Here is a 23711-nt window from a genome sequence, read left to right as displayed (position 1 = left end):
CTTAAAATGAATTTGAAAATCGCTCATCCTAGTCCAATTCCTTTATCTTGAGAAAGGAGTGCGGTCCTTGACATTGTCTAGATGAAAGATGCCTTTTCTTTCCGTGGTATCTGAACAATCGTCAATTCTTTGGAAGCTGACACGATCTTTCAATTCTGTGTTTTCCCTTTGCATCCCATTTGAATTAGGTTAGATCAAATGAAGAATTTATGGTTCTTCTTGCTCTTTTTCTCAATCCACGCCATGTTGATTACATGATTTTTGGGAAGTATCCCAATGTTCCTTATTACGTGTATATGAGAATCGTAATTGGCAAATCTAAAACCTTTATGGACCCTTCCAATACCAAGCGGGCCAATGTTCGGATCTCCACATACAGCAATCATGTTTTGGCGGAGCATGAGATTAGTTTTAGATTGCAAGGCATGATGCAAAACAAATTCCGAATGGAAATTGCTGAAAATAAGCAGCAACGAAATTACCTCTACAGAAAAGATGCATAACTTATGAAAAGAGAATAATAATAATAATAACGGAAAAGATACATAGTTATCGTGCCCGGTTGATCCAGTGCCTCAACTTCAGAACAGCTGATCGTCTGAAGGATATGACACAAAATTTTTTGATCGTCTCACTGCCCTTAAATATTCAGTAGCCCTAGAACTTCAAGACTTGCTTAGGATGGCTTCCAAGTTTCCCCAATGATTTATCCAGTGCAATGTGGAAATCACTAAAAGGAACCAGCTCCGTCCTGCAGTTTTGGAGAAATTCATATGCATCCACAATCCAAGCACACTATCTTGAAGATAAGTACTATTAGAGACACTATAAAGATATGGAGACCTAAACTATATTGAAGATAAATACTATTAGAGACACTATAAAGATATGGAGACCTAAATACAGCAATTTGAGTGGTGGTTATCGAAGACATACTCGTATTTTAAATTCCCATCCTGCACTAGCTCGAGCAAGTGATCTATCATTCTTCTGCACCCTGTTACATCATTTGAACTCATCCACTTATGCAGCCAAAATCCCCTCAAAGAAAGATCCTGCAAACCATTAGAACCATTGTCACATTGATTTATGTACTCCCCTTAGTCTTGACTCCAGGGATAATTTTTTTCGCTCAAATTTGGTTGCGTCAGAAACTAAAATTGAGATTTTGGGCCAAGACCGAGACCGAAACGTAGACAAATCAAATTGTATGGCTTGACTGAAATAACCTCCTAACCATCGGTGGAAAATTTAGTTCGCCGCTTCTTAATTTACCTTCAAGATAAAAGATGAAGTTGACACTGTAATTGGTTTCTTAGACATCCCACCATATGTCACCATGGTTCCTCCCCACCCGAGAACAAAACTAAATCAGCTCTCTACAGAAAGATAAGGGAAGCATTAAACACGAATTTAACACTTGTCACACCTCAAAAAATTTCATCACCAAGGAAGCAGTATTGCCACCAACGCAGTTTAATCCAAGGGCAGGTTCTTTTAGATCACCCTAATAGCAAGTCAATAAGATGTAAACAAAGAACTCAAGTGCCGATGGCCAAACATGGATGTGTTTCATGCATGAGAATATGGTAGAATGGATTAATGGATGGATGATACCAGTAGACTCTTGACATTCTTTATTTCTAATTGGCTCTCAGTGAACACTTCTTCAGCACCAAGTTTCTTCAACGCCTCTTTTGCTTCATCAGAGCCAGCTTTGTCACAGGAAAAGGACGGCTATGAAAGCATAGTAAAATTCAAATTTAGTTACTGATGTGCAATGCTAACTGCTAAGTTGGAAAACAAATAAAGGATTCTACCAAATTTGTGCTCAGATGTCATAGCATGAACTAATAAGCTGGCTGAGAGAGCCTTACTAAATTAATGCTTCAAGCACCACAAAGTGTTTCCTAACCTCTTTTTGTGTCTCATCACAAAATTAAAAGAAAAGGAGGAAAATTTCACTCCAAAAGAAGTTGCAAAGTAGAGAGAGGTCTTAGATATACTAAAAGGAAGTTTCCACTAGCAATCGAAAAAGATGGAATTACCAATGCCCAGCAGTATGAGGATCTAAACATACCAGCAATCAACGTCTAGAACACATGATAACTGCAAAAATAGTAGAAGAAGCATCAACAGTAACAAGTCACTTCTGATAAGCAATGCAGAAAGATCTCTGCTCAATTCACACTACAATTAACTTCGCCTTCACTAGATTCAAAAAACAAGTCCTTCTAGTCTTTCCAAATACATGTTACCTCATCACAAAACCTCATCTTTATATTGGGAGATTAAAGGATGTTAATCGATGTACCTACACGAACCTAAAGTACCTTCTTATTTTCTTTGATAAGTTCAACATAATCAGTTCCTCAAAATGCCCTCAAAACAGAACCATTCTTGCATGCCAATGCATGCACTAATGCTCAGTCAGCCACATAAATTCCTGCCCATTGTAGCACCTAGCCAAAGATTATAATTTCCTCAAATCAGTGATCACACTCAGTGTTACTTCAAGCTTAAAAGGGTCAGCTACAGTAACACAAGCTCAAGGTCCACTTCTCCCTGTTATCCTATGCAAGAGATCTCAATCAATCACACCAGCTTCCAAAAAACAAACTAGAGATATCATAATGCTAAATATTTTGGCACAGTTTCAATAAATTGATATATCACCGTCACAACCGAACATAATCAACATATTTGTGCATCTAGCAATTGTTCATAACTTTTAGTCCACCAGCAACATTTATAATTAGAACAGGAAAAGACAGTTGCCATAAGTAATTCAGTCCCCAAAGAGTTCCGACTTTTCATCATAGAGGTGAATTTCAGTTATAATTAAGGTTGTGTAACCATCAAAGGCTACTTCAAAAGCTAAGTAGACAAGAGCTCAATGTGTTCCAGAAAGAAAAGAAAAAAAAAAAGGGCCTGCTAGCAATGGTTAAGGCAGATCACAGAAAAGAGAAATAAAAGCAAACCCACACATACCCTTCCCATCTAAAGTCTACACAAAATTTTTAAACAACGGTAGTTTGACAAAAGTTATGGGTATCAAGGTTACTGAAAGTTTTCAAGAAAGCACCTGTCCCTGATTATGTTGATGCTATGGATGCCACGGGATTTCGCAATTTGGATGAGGCATCGACCCACCATACTCGTAGCCCCATTTTGCATAATCGAATCCCCTAATGATCACAGTTGATTAGGACAACTTAGGATAAATTGATTACGGTGAAAGTTGGGGGACAGCTAAGAGACTCCTGTACTGTCTATATACCCGGTTCCAAAGAGGTGAAGTCTTTAAGCATTCTCAAAGCGGTAGGAGGATTAATTGAAATTGTTGCGGCATATTCAATAGGAGAATTCTTATCAATTTTTTGCCATACACTCTGGTCTTTCACAATGTAAGTCTGCCATGTCCCTGAGCACAAAAACTATGTCATCTTTCAACACACTCAAATTTACAATAGGCTAAGTGCTAGGCACAGATGTTCTGCATAACAAAACAAGTCAGTACTAAGGGAATGCAAAAGTATCTTTTATTTAAGATGACAATCACTAAGATGTGTATAATAGTTTCAATCTTTCTTTTGGTTGATATTTCACTCGTTTCATTTCTGCATCTAATCAAATTAAACGTTAAACATGCTGCATCAAATATAGAAGATTATATCCTTTGGCTGAGTAAGGAATTGTTCAGAAGTGATCAACTAGATGAGCATGGCTGATGCACAGTTAATCTGATATCATTTTAAAACTTAGGTAATACTGAAAGAATGTTTTACAAAAAGACAGTGGAGATGGAATGACCAAATCGCCAGGAGAAAGATCCTTCACGGCAGGGCCAACTAAGTGTACTTCGCCAACTCCTTCACGTCCTCCAACTGCGGGCAGTTGGGGCCTCACCGGATACACACCTAGATCAAAGTTTATGCATGAATTATCAAAGAAACCTCACGCAAAGTAATAAATAGTACATGGATGAATTATGATCTGACTTTGTAAGTACATATCAATGTCCCTCAGGAAATGGAGCAACAATTGTCAAAGTCAAACAGTGAAGTCATAAAAGATGCATTAGCCGCCTCAGAATCTCGCAGTTAGACTTTTATTCTCTTCCAATATCTCAGCAACCAAAGAGAAACTCATCCTGACATATAATCCACTCGTAGATCAAGTCCATGGGTGAATAATGAATAAGAAGGCGCCGATCGCGCATGAGGCATAAATAGGACATTATCGCAAATCATTTTAGTTTTTGTCGTGAATTCAGGTTACTTTCTAAGGATGAAGCGAAGCCTAAAATCAAATTTGTAGTACACAGAAGCCATCACAGATATGTCAGTAGCCTCGAAGTCCCCGGAACATCGAACTCCTCCGCGATATGCTCAGTCCACCATCAAACAGAAGCTCAAGGCAGGTCAACCTCGAGCGAAACAGCAGTAACGCAGAAGAAACGCTAACCTTCGATGCTGTTAATGTCGTAAGGATTGATAGGCGCGGCGAGCATTCTGACGCACACGTCATTCTCCTTCACCAAAACTGGCGGAACCTCCACCACTCTGCAACAGAAAACCAAAAAAACCGAAAGCTCCTCAGTAACGCCGACAGCACTGTTAGATTAATAATGTCTCAGTTGCTGTTTTCTTTTTATTTACTCTGTTTTCTGTTCTGTTTTTTTTTCCTCTGTTTTACTCTGTTTTTTTTATTAAAAAACAGCCAAGTTCAATTTAGTTATTTATTTAGTGTTTTTGTTATTTTCTAGGAAGTTAATAGCACGTTTGTGTGCAGTTATGTGTTGCACGTACGTGAGCAGTTTTTGCTTTGTTTAAGTTGTCCTGTACTTGACAATTTCCTTTAAGAACAGACGTATGCAAGTTTGTGTTCTGTTTCTCTGCGCTTCTCTTCCTCATCACAAAAATATAGCTTCTGGTTTTCTATTTTCTTGTTTACTGTTTTGATCAGTAACAACAGTGGTATCAGAGCGTGTGATCTTGAGGGACTGTGAAGTGAAGCAAGTATCGAAGTGTAAAGAAGTTAAAGGGTGATGGAGACAGGGTCGAGTGGTTTCTCTGCGATGGCTTCTCCAGTATTTACTGGAGAGAATTATCAAGCATGGGCTGTCAAGATGACGGCATTTTTGGAGGGTCATGATTTGTGGGAAGCTGTGGAGGATGATTATGAGGTTGCTCCACTTCCAGACAATCCAACTTTGAATCAGATAAAGTACCATAAAGAGAGAATCACAAGGAAGGCCAAGGCAAAGTCATGCTTGTACGCTGCTGTTTCACCCACTATCTTCACAAGGATTATGAGATGTGATTCTGCAAAAGCAATATGGGATTTCTTGAAGGATGAATACGAGGGAGATGAGAAGATAAGAGGCATGAAGGTGCTGAATCTCTTGAGGGAGTTTGAGAGACAGCAGATGAAGGATTCAAAGTCGTGAAGGAGTACTCGATAGGTTGGTTGGGATAGCTGAAAAAATCAGAGTTTTAGGGACTCGACTTGAAGGATGAAAGGCTTGTTCAGAAGATTCTGGTGTCTCTTCCAGAGAAGTTCGAAGCCACCATAGCGTCTCTGGAAAATACAAGAGACTTATCTGATATAAAGCTTGCAGAATTGTTAAATGCTCTGCAGGCACAGGAGCACAGAAGACTAATGAGAAGAGAAGAGTTTGTAGAGGGTGCGCTGCAAGCTAGAGTGAAGTCAAATGATGGAGGCAAAGGGAAGAAATGGACTCAGTCCAGAGAAAATGCTGGTGACTCCAAGTTTGTAGCAAAAGAAGGAAATTCTGGTGGGTCTAGCAAATGGAAGATGAACAAAAAGCCTTGTCAATACTGTGGTGGAACTAATCATCAGTTTTTAGATGTTAGAGAAAGCCGATGCTAGATGCAGAAGATGTCACAAGTTGGGTCACATGGAAGCCATCCGCAAAGAAAAATTACCAGCAAGCGGGAAAAGCCCGGGTAGCGGTGAATGAAACCGAGGAAGAGCACTTGTTTGTAGCTTCTTTTCCTGAATCTTCGTTGGGAATGATGCATGGCTGGTGGATAGTGGCTGTACCAATCATATGACCGGCAATTCGAATTGTTTAGGAGTCTAGACAGTCGAGTCCAGGAGTCGAATTGGCAACGGGACAAAGATATCGAAGTGCAAGGAAGGGTACAAAGTAGCTATTGAAGGAAATCGGGAGGTGAAGTTGATCAGTGATGTTCTCTTTGTGCCAAATATTGACCATAATCTGTTAAGTGTTGGTCAACTAGTTGAGAAGGGCTATAAAGTGAAGTTCGAAGGGAAGGAATGTCTTATCAATAATGCAGATAGCAAAGAAGTGCTAAGAATTCCAATGGAGGACAAGAGTTTCATGTTCAAGCCACAAGAGATGCAACAAATGGCTTTAAAGTGCAAAGAAGAAAATGCAGAGATATGGCATAAAAGACTTGGGCATGTTCACAGGAAGAGCATGTTGTTTATGCAGAAAAATAGCTTGGCAGATGACTTGCCAAGTTTGGAGGAGGAATTTCCACAGTGCAGAACTTGTCTTCTTGGCAAGCAAGCTAGATTTCCTTTCAAAGGAGGAGGCTGGAGAGCATGTGAAAAGCTGCAATTGGTCCACACAGATCTATGCGGACCTATGTCTGAGTCTTCTCTCAATGGTAGCAGGTATTTCATTACATTCACTGATGATATGACTAGGATGAGTTGGATTTATTTTCTGCGAGCCAAGTCTGAAGTTGCTGATGTGTTTGTGAAGTTTAAAGCCTTAGTTGAGAATCGAGTGGGAAGAAAATTAAAATGCTCGGGTCCGATAATGGTTCTGAGTATACTGCTCATAAGTTTAAGTTGAATTGTGAGCAAGCAGGAATTGTGCAACAGTTCACCGCTCCCTATTCACCTCAACAGAATGGGGTCAGTGAGAGGAAAAACATAAGTATTATGGAGACGGCCAAATGTATGATGCAGGAGAAGATGTTGCCTAAGAAGTTCTGGGCTGAAGCAGCTAATACTGCAGTGTTCTTGTTGAACAGATTGCCCACAAAGGCCTTAAAGAGGTCAACGCCTTTTGAAGTCTGGTATGGTGTTAAACCTTCGTGAAAATTTGAAGGTTTTTGGGTGTTTGTGTTACACTCATGTTCCCGAGGTCAAGAGGGACAAGCTGGATAAGAAGGCGAGAGCTGGGAATCTTCATTGGGCAGTCTCCAATCAAAGGCTTACAGAATTTTTCACCCTATGACGAGAGAAGGTGACGTAGCGAGAGATGTTGTTTTTCTAAAGGAAGATGAGTGGAATTGGATGGAAGGAAGGAGTGCAGAAAAGCGGTTCAAAAAACAACCCGCAACAGATGTAGAGGTTGATGAAGTTATAGATGGATTGGAAGACAAGTGTGGATGATTTACCGTGAGGGGCACAAGGTCACTTGCTGAAATCTATGAAAGAAGCAATGTGGCAATGCTCGAACCATCTAACTTTGTGGAAGCTAAGGAGGATCGAGAGGTGGATTGCAGCAATGCGGGGAGGAGATTGCAATGATCCGAAAAACCACACATGGGAGCTTGTTGACGAGACCATCCGATAAGAATGTGATTGGGGTTAAGTGGGTGTTTAGAACAAAACTTAATCCTGATGGTTCTGTTAATAAACACAAAGCTAGACTGGTGGGAAAGGTTATGCACAAATATGGGGAGTAGACTATTCTGAAACATTTGCTCCTGTTGCACGACTTGATACAATAAGGCTACTGTTAGCTATTGCGGCGAGAGAAAGGGTGGCCTATATTTCAGTTAGATGTCAAGTCTGCATTTCGAATGGAGAGCTTGAGGAGGAGATTTTTGTTGAACAACCTGAAGGCTTTAGTATCAAAGGGCAAGAAGAGAGTGTATACAGGTTGAAGAAAGCTCTATATGGACTGAAGCAGGCTCCAAGAGCTTGGTATGGGAAGATAGATCGATATTTGCAAGATTTTGGCTTTGTGAAAAGCTTAAGTGAGTTCACTCTTTATGTCAAGAAGATGAATCACAGTATTGTAATTATGTCACTTTATGTAGATGATCTATTAGTGACAGGGAATGATATGGAATTGATAGAGAAGGTGAAGCAAGATTTATTTGCAGTTTTTGAGATGTCAGACTTGGGAAAGATGGCTTATTTTTTGGGTTTGGAAGTCAAACAGGCTTCATATGAGATCTTCATCTGTCAGAAAAAATACATGAAGGAAATTCTAAAGAAGTTTCAGATGGAAGATTGTCGAAGTGTAAGCACTCCTATGGCTGCTAAAGAGAAGCTGCAGAAGAATGATGGAACAAATGCAGTAGATGCTTCTATGTATAGAAGTCTGATTGGGTGTCTCATGTATCTTACAGCAACCAGACCAGATATTCTATTTTTGTCGAGTGTTTTATCCAGTTTATGAGTAGTCCTAGTCGGTTACATTTAATTGCAGCAAAAAGGGTCTTGAGATATCTCAAAGGAACATTGTTCTTTGGTGTGAAGTTTGAAAAATGTCAGAAGTTTAATTTGCAAGGATTTTCTGATAGTAACTGGGCTGGTTCAGTGGATGACATGAAAAGTACATCTGGGTATTGTTTCAGTCTTGGTTCTGCTTGTTTCTCCTGGTGTTCTAAAAAGCAAGAGATTGTAGCTCAGTCTACTGCAGAGGCTGAGTTTATAGCAGCTCTCTGCAGCTGCAAATCAAGCTTTATGGCTGAAGAAGATAATGAAGGATTTGTGGTTGAATTCTAGTGATTGCATTGAAGTTAATGTGGATAATCAGGCTGCGTTAGCAATATCTCAGAATCCAGTTTTCCATGGCAAAACCAAGCATTTCAAAGTCAAATTTTTCTTTCTACGTGAGGTGCAACAAAGTGGCGAAGTTAAGTTGGTCTATTGCAGAGACGAAGATCAGCTTGCAGACATGTTCACAAAACCACTTCAAGCTGGAAGATTTGAAGTATTAAGAAAGAAAATTGGAGTATGCAGCAGCAACTGATCCAAGGAGGAGTTTGTTAGATTAATAATGTCTCAGTTGCTGTTTTCTTTTTATTTACTCTGTTTTCTGTTCTGTTTTTTTTTCCTCTGTTTTACTCTGTTTTTTTATTAAAAAACAGCCAAGTTCAATTTAGTTATTTATTTGGTGTTTTTGTTATTTTCTAGGAAGTTAATAGCACGTTTGTGTGCAGTTATGTGTTGCACGTACGTGAGCAGTTTTGCTTTGTTTAAGTTGTCCTGTACTTGACAATTTCCTTTAAGAACAGACGTATGCAAGTTTGTGTTCTGTTTCTCTGCACTTCTCTTCCTCATCACAAAAATATAGCTTCTGGTTTTCTATTTTCTTGTTTACTGTTTTGATCAGTAACAACAAGCACAATGCACGAGCACACGTAATCGGAATCACGCACGCTCAATCGGTGGACTAGCTGGGCCCTCTTCTGACCTGGTGATGGCGTCCATGGGACCTTGCTGCTCGTACACCACCGCCCTGAACGGCGGCGACACGAGGTCGGGGAAAGGCCCTGACGATGCCTAGGGCTCGGCCCGAGTGAGTCGGAGAGGTGGAGAGCTTCGGGAGCGACCGAGCAGGGGCAGGGATTTCGTCAGTGCTCTCGAAGGCGCTGTTGCTCTTGCCACCGCCGCCATCTCTCTCCTGCTCGCTATCACCGATCAACTCTCTCTCGATCGATCAATGTTACAGATCGACTTGCTCGGCGTCTGCACCAGTTCTCGCACCATCGACGAGCATTTTAAACAGAACTACAGAGGAGGAGGGGGAGGAGGATATGAAATTATGAAGTTATAATGTCCTTATCAAATTTCCAGAACGGCATTTGACCGAAAAAAATTAATAACTCCAGAGCGGTCCATTTGGTGCGAGGTTTCGGTCGGAACCGGGTAGAAGGCTATCCATGCCCTGGGAGTTGGAAGAAATAAATAATCACTCGAGTGGGTGTAGCTTTTTTTTTTTTTTTTACCTCCTATAAATTAAATTTAGATATTCAAAAAGAGCATGTGCAGTTGAATTTCATGAGAATCTCATTGGATTAATAGTTCGAATTCATTTAGGTAAATAACTAAATTCACCATTCAATTTCTTGAAGTTCCTTATTCTCATCTCCTCGACATAACTTAATTTGCTTGTGGCGATTGCTCCAAATATATTTCTAATGCCTATCAATACCACATTAACATGTTGTTCTTCCAAATCACCCTACGTGAGATTCGCGGAGGATTCTTGCTTAAGGGGGCTTCTTTTCATGTTTCTTCAGTAAAGATTTCTCCTAGTAAACATGTCATGGTAGTACACCCGAAAAATATCATTCTTGCTCCCACATCGAACTTCCCCTCCTTTTAATGTTACCGGACACATCCATAGAACTAGCCAATGTTTGTCGGAGTTAAAACCTTCCCTCAAGGAAACTTCTCTTTCTCTCTTGATCTAATCTAAGGGATTTTTGCTCACTATTGTTGCTTTCCTTTGTTCGTTGTAGTGAACAAATTTACTTGTAGCTACAAATTTTGGGAGAACATCGTCACCAGTCAAGCCAGCAAGATGTCCAAGACGTGGTTCTATGACTTCTCCAAGATTCGGTGAAAACTTTTCTCTCTTGACTTAGGTGTAGATCTAAATTTGAGAGCATCTCTCCTTTAGTCTCAATCTAGTTCTTGGAGTTTTTTTAAAAGAATTAAATTTGTGGTGTGTTAGTGTTGTTGTTTCCATATGACGATTTGTGACATCCGAATTTTCGTCAAACCTCGAATAAGTAACAAAGCGTCATGGATCGACAGTAGTGTCATCGGACCGTATCATCGGCACAATTTACGAACGCTATTTCATCATCGTCATCGTTGGACCCAGAGGTCACGTTATGCGATGATCTTAGGATATAACTTCGTAGTCGGGCCTTGGTCGCGTCAGGACAATTCGATCATCGCATAACCTATCGTTTCGTCGAAAGTTTCTTTGCGTAACGCCACGATTGAGACTCTCTTTTTCACCCGCACGTATACCCTACTAACCAAAACTCCCATGCACATTGTCTTGACGACCATGCACGAACATGCACGGCCATGCATTTACGTAAGAATTTCCTCCACGTCCATTGACCTGCCATGCACGGCCATGCGGCCATGTTTTCCCTCCCCCGTCGAAGCCGATCAACTATAGAAGAAGATGTTGACCAAAAGCAACGTTTCCTCCTCTCGGTGGCATGCAGAGGGACTCCTTGGAGGGAAGTGCGGCCACGCATGTGCGTGAGCTCCAGCAGGTGGCACCAACGGAAGGAAGGCTCCCCACATGAAGACACGGCTGCGTGGGGTGTCGCCGTTTCCTGCTGCCACCAGATTTCTTTGTTGACCAGATTAGTCAACTAGCGTGCTGGCCGAAGAAAGAAAACGATCGAGAGAGAGAGAGAGAGAGCTACCCTCATTTCTCGAACACCGACCTCTCAATTCAGCAACGCCTCCGTAGGAATTCTACTCCAAAAACTGGTGTCATTCTGCCCGGTCACCGCCGCTCACCGGCGGCCACCCCCACGACACGCCGCATCACACTTCATCACCGGCCTACATGCCGTTTTGTAGGTCGTCACCATCCTCGTCTTTGTCCGTCGTTCCACCATTCCGTAGCCATCTCAACTTTGCTCGCGGTCGCAACTTCCGGTTCGCTTGCCATCAACACCATTGAATTTAAGGCAAGTTAGAGTCTACTTGCTTGAGGAAGTGCTGTTAGATTGAAATGATTTGAACTTTGGTATTGGATGCGGGATAGGCGATGACCGAGAAAATTTGGGATTAGGGAACTGAGGAAATGTTCAGGTTTCCTATCTGTGATTTCAACTTCTTTGGATTTAAATTGAACTTAGATTTTGGAGACTACGAAATCTTGAAAATTTGCCGTAAATTGATTAGAGAAACCTCCCGAATTGTATGAAAAACTCTATTTACCATGGCACCGACCTCAAATATTTTAAGAAAACGGGCGGTGCTTTCAAATTTCGAATTCTATATCAATTTTTCTAAACCATTGAAAATCGGGTTGAATTTCGGACTTACTTTGTGATTTTTCAAGTTTACTTATCATTTTGATAAATGATTTATCGTAAGCCAAGAGTGTGGGTACTATTCTCGGGTTACTTTTGGTGGAAAAGAATCCAAGGGATTTCATTGTCGATGATTTGAAAATGTTTCGGTATTGAAATGATTTAATTACTATATCATGGTTGATGTGTCATTGCTCCCATTAGACCCTCGGGTGAACGATGCCCTAGGAGTCGGGTTGCTTGGAGGATCGTAATGGCGATGCCTCTGGATGCCTAGGGACTGGTGAGCCCCAGAGGTTCCCCGGGAGAGTCGGGATGTCCGGATTTATGACGATACACATTCTGGAGGGTAGGGGCAGTCATTGATATGGCGAGCCCTGGCGATTCCTCGTGATGCTAGGTGAGGGTGCGAGATGCTTGGAGGTGTGACGTAATACGCTCTGGATGCCCGGTGACTGAAATATGGAACCAGAGGCTTTCGTAATGCCAGGTTGGGTGCAAATGCCTGGAGGGACACAAACACTGGTCCTCCGGGAGTTAGTGATAGAGAATCAAAAATCTATTAAGTTTTAAAGTTGATTGCTCTGCTGAGTTACGCCATTTCGATAGTTGCGCCTGATTATGGGACAAACTTGTGTGGCACGATATGGGACATGTCATAACGGTTTGACCTTATAATCGGGACCCATGTGATTGAAATGATGTGTTCTAGTTTTTAAACTACGCTTGCCATTTCGTTGGAAAACTCTATTGATTTAATGCGTACCTATTCTTCTAGTGATGTGTTTTGTGTATTTTGCATGAAATCAGATGATGATGATTCTACATAATATAGTTTAGTAGATCTTTAGTTGTTGAGTGGTTGTACTCACCCCTTGTGGGACTAACATATTTCAGATTAAGAACGATGCCTTTGCTGCCCACACCTCCCGATACATTCTACAGGATCCCAATCGACTTGTAGTGGGAGTAGTCGGAATATCAGGATCTTGACATGCGCGAACTAACGTTCATATGGGTGAGAGTGATCGTGATGTTCGACACCGGTCTTCCCACAAGTCCTGTACTCCAAGAATATGTCGTCTTATTTGTCCGTAGGAACGGGCGAGTTATGGGGCTGCTACCACCGCCACCAGAAGACGACAACGGGGGATCGAGTGGCTGGGAGTGACCGTGAGAAGGAGGACAATAGAGAAAGAATTTTGGATGCCGGCACTGAAGGATGGACTCTATGTAAATGATTGTTGAAGTTATCGATTAACTTTTGAAGTATCGTCGAGTATAGGAAACTACGGCCTTTTGGATGTGCCGACAAACAATGTTCATTTAGTAGATATGTGTAAATAAAAGTGTCCAGCTATTATCTATAAACGTGTTTAGTGTGTGCATCATTTCTGTGTGTAGGAAAGGGAGTTGTTAGATACGCTTCCGCCATATACATTGTGTAGGAACCAATAAAATATATGATGGAACCCCCACATGGATTCCCTGAAGTCCATTGATTAAAATAAAAGGACATCCAAGATGAAGAAGTAAAGTGGCGACCCTATTGGATTGGGGGCTGTTAGGGGGCGCCACAGCAAGTGGTATTAGAGCATAGGTTTTATCTGGAGTGATAAGGTGTCTTAGTGAGAAAGGAGGATAAGATGATGCACACTATAGGGCATTTTTAGAAATAGTTGACTAACTATGAACAATGGGTGATTGAGTTCACTCATAAAACACTGGTAATGATTGTAAGTTACCTTTGTGTGCAAGTAACATTTTATGTTACTTATGTGACTTTAGTAATGCTTTTATTTTATTTCTTGACAAGTGACAATAATTCACTAAATATTCCTAAGGCAAATGCTTGGTAAACTGCAGGAAAACCATGGTACGTACTGGGAGTTCTCATCCATCGAGGGGTGAAGCCTCTGCTTCAAAGGCAGAATCCCGTATGGAAGATATCCTGCAGGCATTGGCCAATATAGGAAATTTGATTGAAAGACAAGCCCAGCAACAACTCAAAGCAGAACGTCGCCCTCAAGGACTAGTGGAACAATTCCTGAAGTTGAACCACCTAAGTTTACGTGAATGGGAAGTCCTGAGGAGGCGGAACAGTGGATAGATGGAATAGAACAGATTTTCCAGTTGTTGAACTGCAATGTTGTTGAAAGAATAACTTTGGCAAAATACCAACTGGAAGGGAATGCCAAATTTTGGTGGAGAGCTTCAAGAGATACGATCTTTCCACCCGGTACTGCTATGAGCTGGGACGAATTTGTTAGAGCTTTTAATAGGAAGCATTTCTCTAATTGTGCCAAAGATAAGAAAATTACTGAGTTTGTTCAACTAGAACAAAAGGAACTAACAGTAGATTAGCATGAAGCAAAATTCACTAAACTGTCAAGGTATGCTCCTAGATTGATAGAGGATCATGAGGAGAAAGCTAAAAGATTCTTGAAATGACTAAGAACTGACATCAGGAAACAACTAGTGCCCCTTAACATTAAGGATTATACTGAAATTTATGAAAGGGCACAGCTGGTGGAACATGAATTAATAAGGGAACAAGGAGACTTTAGGAGGCAGATGACCTTTAGTGATGCCCGATGAGGCAAGAGACCCTATCCAGATCGAGGTCAACCTTGGGAGTCTAAGAAAAAGAGTAACTTTGGGAATTTTGGAAAGGCCAGGAGTGGCCAGACTTTAGGGAAGGTGCCCTACCAAAATAATACTTGTCAAAGATGTGGTGGACAACATGGACTAGGACCCTGTAATAACCAATTGAGAGGTTTTGGTTGTGGACAAAGGGGACACTTCAAGAGAAACTGTCCACAAGAAAGATCGCAGCCGAATATCAACTCGGTGCAACAGGAGCAACAAATTGTAAAAAGACCACCCCCACAAAGAAATCCACCAAGACCACCAGCACTAGGATGGGTGTACATGGTCACCCAAGAGGAAGCGGAAGCTTCCAAAAACGTCATTTCAAGTACGATTTCTAGCGTTGTTGAATATGGGTTCTACTCATTCTTTTGTGTCTGAAAAGTATAGACAGTTGAATAAGATAAAAACTACATCTCTTTGGACACCTCTTTGTATTTCTACGCCACTAAAGAATATGGTGTTGTTTATGTTGGTGTGCGAAAAATGTAAAATAACCATAGGGGGACAAGATATGTAAATAGACTTAGTTGTCATGGTTATGTATGACTTTGACGTCATCATAGAGATGGATTGGCTTTTAGGCAATAGGCTAAGATGGACTGTTATAGAAAGGTGATTCAATTTAATTCGTCCAATCAACCTACTTTTGAATTTTTCGGAGGTCAGACAAACCCCTCCATAGTTCTTATTTCGGTAATGGAAGCTCGTACACTTCTTGACAAAGGATGTCAAGGATACCTAGCAGTAGTAAAGGATTATATGAAGGAATAGGCTAAACTCGACGAAATTTGAGTGGTCAGGGAATTTCAGGTTGTGTTCCCTGAAGAAATGTCTGGGTTACCACCAGAATGAGAGATTGAGTATGAGATTGAATTAATGCCTAGAACAGAACCGATATCGAAAGCCCCATATGGGATGGCCTTAATGGAACTAAAAGAATTGAAGGTGCAACTACAAGAGTTGCTCGATAAAGGATTTATTAGGCCAAGTGCATCGCCTTGGGGTGCACCGGTCCTATTTGTGAAAAAGAAGGACGGGTCGATGCGTTTGTGCATTGACTACAGGCAATTGAATCAAGTAACCATTAAGAATAAGTACCCATTGTCTAGAATTGATGACCTATTTGACCAGCTGCAAGGAAGTTCGGTCTTTTCTAAAATTGACTTGAGGTCAAGGTACCATCAGTTAAGAATCAACAAAGAAGACATTCCTAAGATCGCATTTAGGACTCGCTATGGACATTATGAATTCCTAGTAATGCCTTTTAGACTAACGAATGCCCTGGCCGCATTCATGGATCTGATGAATAGGATATTTAAGCCCAATCTGGATCAATTTGTGATTGTCTCCATCGATGATATCCTGATATATTCTAAAGGACCTGAAGAGCATGCGCAACATTTAAGTGTAGTGTTACAAACCCTTAAAGACTATAAATTATATGCCAAATTCAGTAAGTGTGAATTTTGGCTGGACGGGATAATATTCCTAGGACATGTGGTGTAAGGAGAAGGAATTTCGATAGACCCAACGAAAGTTGAGATGGTAGTAAATTGGCCAAGATCGACAACATCGACTGAGATTCGAAGTTTCTTGGGATTAGCAGGTTACTATAGAAGATTTATTGAAGGATTATCATGACTTGCAGGTCCATTGACGAAATTGACTTGGAAGAATGTAAAGTTCGAATGGAATGGAGAGTGTGAAAGGAGCTTTTAGGAACTCAAAAAGAGATTGACCACGGCTCCAATCCTAACTATACCATCTGAATCTGATGGATTTACGGTATATAGTGATGCGTCTCATGAAGGACTAGGATGCATTTTGATGTAGCACAGCAAGGTCATAGTCTATGCATCGAGACAGTTGAAACCCTATGAAGTGAACTACCCAACTCAGGATTTAGAACTGATAGCTATAATCTTTGCTTTGAAGATATGGAGGCATTATATGTATGGAGAGAAATTTGAAATCTATACAGATCATAAGAGTTTGAAATAATTGTTTTTGCAAAAGGAACTAAACATGAGATAGAGAAAATGGATGGAATTGTTAAAGGATTATGATTGTGAAATAAGGTACCATCCAAGAAAGGCAAATAAAGTGGCGGGTGCTCTTAGTCGTATCGGCTATAGACATGGCTAGTGTAAGAGTAACATAATGGAATATGTTGGAGACAATGACATTCAAAATTTAAGCTAGAAATAGACTACCTCACCGGTATGCTTACCGTGTTAAGGATTGAATCAGAAATTATCCAGAAAATTAGAATTCTGCAAGAATCCGACCCGGAAATTTCGAAATTACAAAATGAAATGTATTTAGGAAAAATACTAGAATTCCAAGTCTTTGTAAGATGCCAAGGACGACTATGTGTCCCTAACCAAGAAGAATTAAGGAGAGAAATTCTATCGGAGGCACATAGGAGTAACTATAGTATTCATCCGGGTAATACAAAGATGTATAGGAATTTGAATAGGAATTTGAACCAACAGTATTGGTACGCTTACATGGTGTTCCTGTAACTATTACGTCGGATTGAGATTCGAGATTTACTTCAAACCTTTGGCGAAGTCTTCAAACCGCCTTAGGGACTAAGCTCCAGTTTAGTACTGCTTTTCACCCGCAAACGGACAGACAAATGGAAAGAGTGATCCAGACACTATAGGACATGTTAAGAGCTCGCATCCTTGACTTTAGAGGTAGTTGGGATGAAAAGTTACACCTGGTAGAATTTGCATATAATAACAGTTTTTAGAAAAGTATAGCCATGGCTCCCTATGAAGCATTGTATGGGAGAAAATGTAGGACTCATGTCCGCTGGAATGAGGTAGGTGAATGAAAACTGACAAGACCAGAACTAATACAAATTACTACCGAAGCTGTCAAGATTATCAAGAAAAGACTTAAGACAACCCAAAGTTGACAGAAAAGCTACGCGGATAAGTGTAGGAGACCCTTGGAATTTAACATGGGAGATCACGTGTTTCTTAAGGTATCCCCGATGAAAGGAATATCACAATTCGGAATAAAGGGTAAGTTGAACCCAAAATTCGTTGGACCCTTTGAGATCCTTGAAAAGGATAGGAGACGTAGCTTATCGGTCAGCTAGAAAATTTACATGATGTGTTCCATTTGTCGATGCTGAGGAAGTATCAGTCTGACCTAGACACATACTCGATCATGAAGCCATCAAAGTGGATGAGAAAGTGAGATACTTGGAAGAACCAATCCAGGTACTAGATTGAAAAGAGCAAGTCCTTCGGACAAAGAAAATTCCACTGGTTAAGGTCTTATGGCGACATCACGACATGGAAGAGGCCACATGGGAAAGTGAAAGAGAAATGAAGCAAAGGTATTTTCATCTTTTCCATGACATGTAAGAGATATCCAATTTCAAGGACGAAATTTTTTAAGGAGGGGAGAATTGTGACATCCAGATTTTCGTTAGACCTCAAATAAGTAACAAAGCATCACGGATTGACGGAAGTGTTGTCGGACCATATCATTGGCACAATTTACGGACGCAATTTCATCATCGTCATCGTTGGACCTAAACGTCACGTTATGCAATGATTTTACGATATAACTTCATAGTCGCGCCTTGGTCGCATCGGGACAATTCGATCATTGCATAACCTATCGTTTCGTCGAAAGTTTCTTTGCGTAACGCCACGATTGAGACTTTTCTTTCACCCGCACATATATCCTACTAACCAAAACTCTCGTGCACATTGTCTTGACGACCATGCACGACCATGCACGGCCATGCATTTACGTAAGAATTTCCTCCACGTCCATTGACCTGCCATGCACGGCCATGCGGCCATGTTTTCCCTCCCCCGTCGAAGCCGGTCAACTATAGAAGAAGATTTTGACCAAAAGCAACGTTTCCTCCTCTCGGTGGCATGCAGAGGGACTCCTTGGAGGGAAGTGCGGCCACGTATGTGCGTGAGCTCCAGCAGGTGGCACCAACGGAAGGAAGGCTCCCCACATGAAGACACGGCTGCGTGGGGTGTCGCCGTTTCCTGCTGCCACCAGATTTCTTTGTTGACCAGATTAGTCAACTAGCGTGCTGGCCGAAGAAAGAAAACGATCGAGAGAGAGAGAGAGAGAGCTACCCTCATTTCTCGAACACCGACCTCTCAATTCAGCAACGCCTCCGTAGGAATTCTACTCCAAAACTGGTGTCATTCTGCCCGGTCACCGCCGCTCACCGGCGGCCACCCCACGACACGCCGCATCACACTTCATCACCGGCCTACATGCCGTTTTGTAGGTCGTCACCATCCTCGTCTTTGTCCGTCGTTCCACCATTCCGTAGCCATCTCAACTTTGCTCGCGGTCGCAACTTCCGGTTCGCTTGCCATTAACACCATTGGATTTAAGGCAAGTTAGAGTCTACTTGCTTGAGGAAGTGCTGTTAGATTGAAATGATTTGAACTTTGGTATTGGATGCGGGATAGGCGATGACCGAGAAAATTTGGGATTAGGGAACTGAGGAAATGTTCAGGTTTCCTATCTGTGATTTCAACTTCTTTGGATTTAAATTGAACATAGATTTTGGAGACTACGAAATCTTGAAATTTTGCTGTTAATTGATTTGAAAAACCTCCCTAATTGTATGAAAAACTCTACTTACCATGGCACTGACCTCAAATATTTTAAGAACACAGGCGGTGCTTTCAAATTTTGAATTCTATATCAATTTTTCTAAATCATTGAAAATCGGGTTGAATTTCGGACTTACTTTGCGAGTTATCAAGTTTACTTATCTTTTTCGAGAAATGATTTGTCGTAAGCCAAGAGTTTGGGTACTATTCTCGAGTTACTTTTGGTGGATTTTGAAAATGCTGAAGGGTAAGTTGTGAACATGGAATTTCGAAAAGAATCCAAGGGATTTCAGATGTCAATGATTTGAAAATGTTTCGGTATTGAAATGATTTTATTACTACATCATGGTTGATGTGTCATTGCTCCTATTGGACCCTCGGGTCAACGATGCCCCGGGAGTCGAGTTGCCTGGAGGATCGTAGTGGCGATGCCTCTGGATGCCTAGGGACTGGTGAGCCCCAAAGGTTCCCCGAGAGAGTCGAGATGTCTGGATGTATGACGATGCGCGTTCCAGAGGGTAGGGGCAGTCATTGATATGGCGAGCCCTGGCGATTCCTCGTGATGCTAGGTGAGGGTGCAAGATGCCTGGAGGTGTGACGTAACACGCTCTGAATACCCGGTGATTGAAATATGGAACCGGAGGCTTTCGTGACGCTAGGTGGGATGCGAATGCGTGGAGGGACACAAACAATGGTCCTACAAGAATCAGTGATAGAGAATAAAAAATCTATTAAGTTTTAAAGTTGATTGTTTTGCTGAGTTACGCAATTTTGATAGTTGCGCCTGATTATGGGACAAACTTGTGTAAACGGTATGGGACGTGTCATAACGGTTTGGCTTTATAATCGGGACCCATGTGATTGAAATGATGTGTTCCGATTTTTAAACTGCGCTTGTCTCATTTCGTTGGTAAACTCTATTGATTTAATGCGTACCTATTCTTCTAGTGATGTGTTTTGTGTATTTTGTATGAAATCAAATGATGATGATTCTACATAATATAATTTAGTAAATCTTTAGCTGCTGAGTGGTTGTACTCACCTATTGTGGGACTAACATATTTCAGATTAAGAATGATGCATCTACTGCCCGCACCTCCCGATACATTCTACGGGATCCCGATCGACTTGCAGTGGGAGTGGTCAGAATATCAAGATCTTGACGTATGGGGACTGACATTCATATGGGTGAGAGTGATCGTGATGTTCAACACTGGTCTTCCCACAGGTCCTGTACTCCAGGAATATATCGTCTTATTTGTCTGTAGGAACAGGCGAGTTCTAGGGCTGCTACCACCTCCACCAAAAGACGACAGTGGGGGATCGAGTGGCTGGGAGTGACCGTGAGAGGGAGGACAGCAAAGAAAGAATTTTGGATGCCGACACTGAAGGATGGACTCGACGTAAATGACTGCTAAAGTTGTCCGTTAACTTTTGAAGTATCGCCTAGTATAGGAAACTACAACCTTTTGGATGTACAGACAAACAATGTCCACCTAGTAGATATGTGTAAATAAAAATATTCGGCTATTATCTATAAACGTGTTTAGTGTGTGCATCATTTCTATGTGTAGGAAAGGGAGTTGTTGGATACGCTTCCGTCATATACATTGCGCAAGGACCAATAAAGTATATGATAGAACCCCCACATGGATTCCCTGAAGTCCATTGATTAAAATAAAAGGACATCCAGGACGAAGAAGTAAAGTGGCGACCCTATTGGATTGGGGGCCGATAGGGGGCGCCACACGATTATATTGAGAACGTCGAATCTAGGTGCATAGTACAAGCCATAGTTTTTGGAAGAAAAGATCTCGGCATATGTCCATCACTGATTGTTTTGGTGATCGGCTGCTGATTGTTTTTGGATGCTATAATGGATTTGATTTTTTGAGATGAGAGCATGCTTAGAATTACAAGCCGTACTCTTTTGTTTTCGAGGTTTTTGTTTGGTTTTGCAGCCCTTTTAGGATTTATCTTACTTGGAAGCTTTCTATGTTCCTCTTGTATAAGGAAGAAATTTTTTTTAACCCAATAAAAAAGCTCGGTCTCCGGTCAATAACTTACGTGATTAGGATATTAGCCGATGTCCCCTTCCTAATGCGTAGTAGCTCCTGGCCACATGGAGACCTCTTAAGGTTATGCGACATATAAAAAACACCATGGTGGGAAAAATTGTATGAAAGTCAAATGAGCCTGGACGAGCGAGTCCCTGTAGACCCAGCTCAGCGAACCAACTACCCGTAGCTGCCTAATACTAGTATTCTATTTTATGGAAATCTTTATCATATGCTGTTAGACGGAATAAAAAAGAGAAAAAAGAAAAACAAAGTCAACGACCGCGTGGGTTAGCATTCTTGGGGGAGCCCAAGGCCTCCTTTCGGCCCGTGAACCCGGCCCGGCGCACGGTCGATCTGAAGGAGGTAGAGAGACAGCAGACGACGCGTGTTGGAATATCCCACGTGCAGTGCAAAATCGTTCGCCAGCGTTGACCAAAACGAAAAACAGGAAAACGAAAATCGATCGCCACCTTCCAACAGTTGGCGACTCATTAATTAGTATAACAAAACAGTATTGATTAAACTGAAAAGTAATACCATAATTTGATTTGTCATTAGAATAGTGATATAGATAAAAATAAAAATAAAAATAAAAAGATGACTCTCGAAGAATCAGAGCCTTTCCAATGTACAGATTAGGAAAAGATGATGAGTGATTGCGAAAAATCAAGACCACGAATGTAATAAGTTCACCCCCTTCAGCAAGACGTCAAATCCAAGTCTTTTCTTTATATCTACATCTAGAAAATTCATTTCTCATCTCAAGCTCTAGGCATAGTTTTCTTCTTTTTTTTTATCGGTTCTACTCTAATCATATTCTAACACTCACTCTCAGACCGTTGCCCTACCTTCGTGCAGGATGTGGGAGTCAAAACTCACTCCTGAAATGAAACCGTCTCTACCCCCAATCCCCTCTGAGGAGGTCGGGATTTGAACCCCCCACCTCCCCCTTCCAAGTTGGAAGGGTGACCACTGGAGCGAACCCCAATGGTTGCTCTAGGCATAGTTTATTTCATAAAAAATAATACATTATTGAAAAAATATTCTCCACGATGTCATTTCCTAGAAAATAACAATATTTCTGATATTTAATTAAGATTTGCCAAAAGAATTGAAAAATATATTTCACCATTTTGAAAGGAAAATTTGATCTAATGTTTCTAGAGATACATTCTATTTAGGTGTTAGTAATTTATACACGAGTTGAAGACTAAGCACAAATACTAGAATCCCGAGTCAAGCCTTGACGGACTCAACTTGAGGAAGAGCATTGGCATCGATCTTGCATCCATAGAAGCCCTAATCAAGAACACAGTGCTTGGGTACATGAGTTCAAGTGCAGTACCTCGAATACAAGCATGAGGCCCTGTTGAAGTATTTGAGCATGGGCGCTGATGTCCCAGCCCTGGTTTCGATGGACTCATGTATTGGCGTTGGAGACCTAGGCACCAACATGGGGGTCCCAAACTAGGTGCTGAAGACTTGATTTTGGATGTTAGGGACCTGAGAATGAGTGTTATGCTTTGCATGCTTAAACTCATGGTTTCTAGTCCAAATATTGATATAGTTATATTGTGAAAATTGATTTTCTATTTTTTTTAAAATTATTATTTTTTGAATTCAAGCATAGATTTTTTGTTGACCATGAAAATGTCATCCATTGACTCATTTTCTTAAAGGATCCACATGTTGAAAAATGAGGAAAATGTTTTTATCAGAATATGTTCACAAAACTTGGTTTTCGTCATTACGAGTGCGATTCTACTTCTCGGTTCCATCATCCCGATTAGTTGGGGACAGGATATTTTTTACGTTTTTCAGACACAAGTCATGGGACCATAAGAGAGATATAGATAAAGATAGACCAGCACAAGGATTAAGATGAGTAGTTTTTTTATTTGCGCATCCAAGACAGACGATTACTTTAAAGTTATTTTTCCGATGTTTTAGAATACTCAAAAGAGAAATGAATTGGCTGCTAATCTCTTTTACCTTAGCTAGGTCGGCTCTAAAATAAATTTTTGTGGACTCGATTGTGGATGATAGTGTGAATTTCCATTGCTTGGTCAAGGCTGTAACTCCATTTCGTATGAAAAGGTATCGTATGGCCTATAAGTCACATTTCGAAATTTTGTTCAATAATTCACACATCAAAACTCATAATGAGATACCACCGGCCGCGGTGGCTCCGCTAATAAGTCTTCCCCACCGTGGGGGGGGCCTACTGACTCCTTCTAGGAGGGAGAGGGTTCGACTCACCGCGGAGACGCTTGGCGTAAGTTCCACGGGGTGGTGGCTCCCGTAGGGCCAGTGGTTTACCTCCCATCACCGCGGCCTACCAAGGTGTT

At 41.2% G+C, this 23711-nt stretch overlaps 1 protein-coding gene across 1 annotated transcript; it reads right to left on the bottom strand.

Moving 5' to 3' along the window:
- Positions 1–529: 529 nt before the first annotated feature.
- On the bottom strand, positions 530–9732 carry LOC120286245 (enoyl-[acyl-carrier-protein] reductase, mitochondrial-like). The gene is made up of 11 exons (XM_039307090.1): positions 9718–9732; positions 9437–9525; positions 4468–4565; positions 3789–3920; positions 3281–3424; positions 3084–3188; positions 1633–1715; positions 1428–1507; positions 1276–1366; positions 937–1055; positions 530–751 (listed from the first exon to the last, which is right to left on the bottom strand). The coding sequence occupies exons 1-11, from the start codon at positions 9730–9732 to the stop codon at positions 658–660; spliced, it is 1050 nt and encodes a 349-aa protein (XP_039163024.1). The 3' UTR covers positions 530–657.
- Between the last annotated feature and the right edge of the window lie 13979 nt (positions 9733–23711).

This window comes from Eucalyptus grandis, chromosome 2 (genome assembly GCF_016545825.1).
Source record: "Eucalyptus grandis isolate ANBG69807.140 chromosome 2, ASM1654582v1, whole genome shotgun sequence".
In the NCBI taxonomy this organism is placed as follows: Eukaryota; Viridiplantae; Streptophyta; class Magnoliopsida; order Myrtales; family Myrtaceae; genus Eucalyptus; species Eucalyptus grandis.
This window is presented reverse-complemented; position numbering and strand designations above follow the sequence as displayed.

What these genes read in the sequence shown, in the direction of transcription:
- LOC120286245 (XM_039307090.1), bottom strand. An exon ending in CTTCACCTCTTTGGAACCGG is followed by an intron (nt 3,189 to 3,280) that starts GTATATAGACAG and finishes TGTGATCATTAG; the next exon opens with GGGATTCGATTATGCAAAAT. An exon ending in CTTCATCTTTTATCTTGAAG is followed by an intron (nt 1,056 to 1,275) that starts GTAAATTAAGAA and finishes AATGGTTTGCAG; the next exon opens with GATCTTTCTTTGAGGGGATT.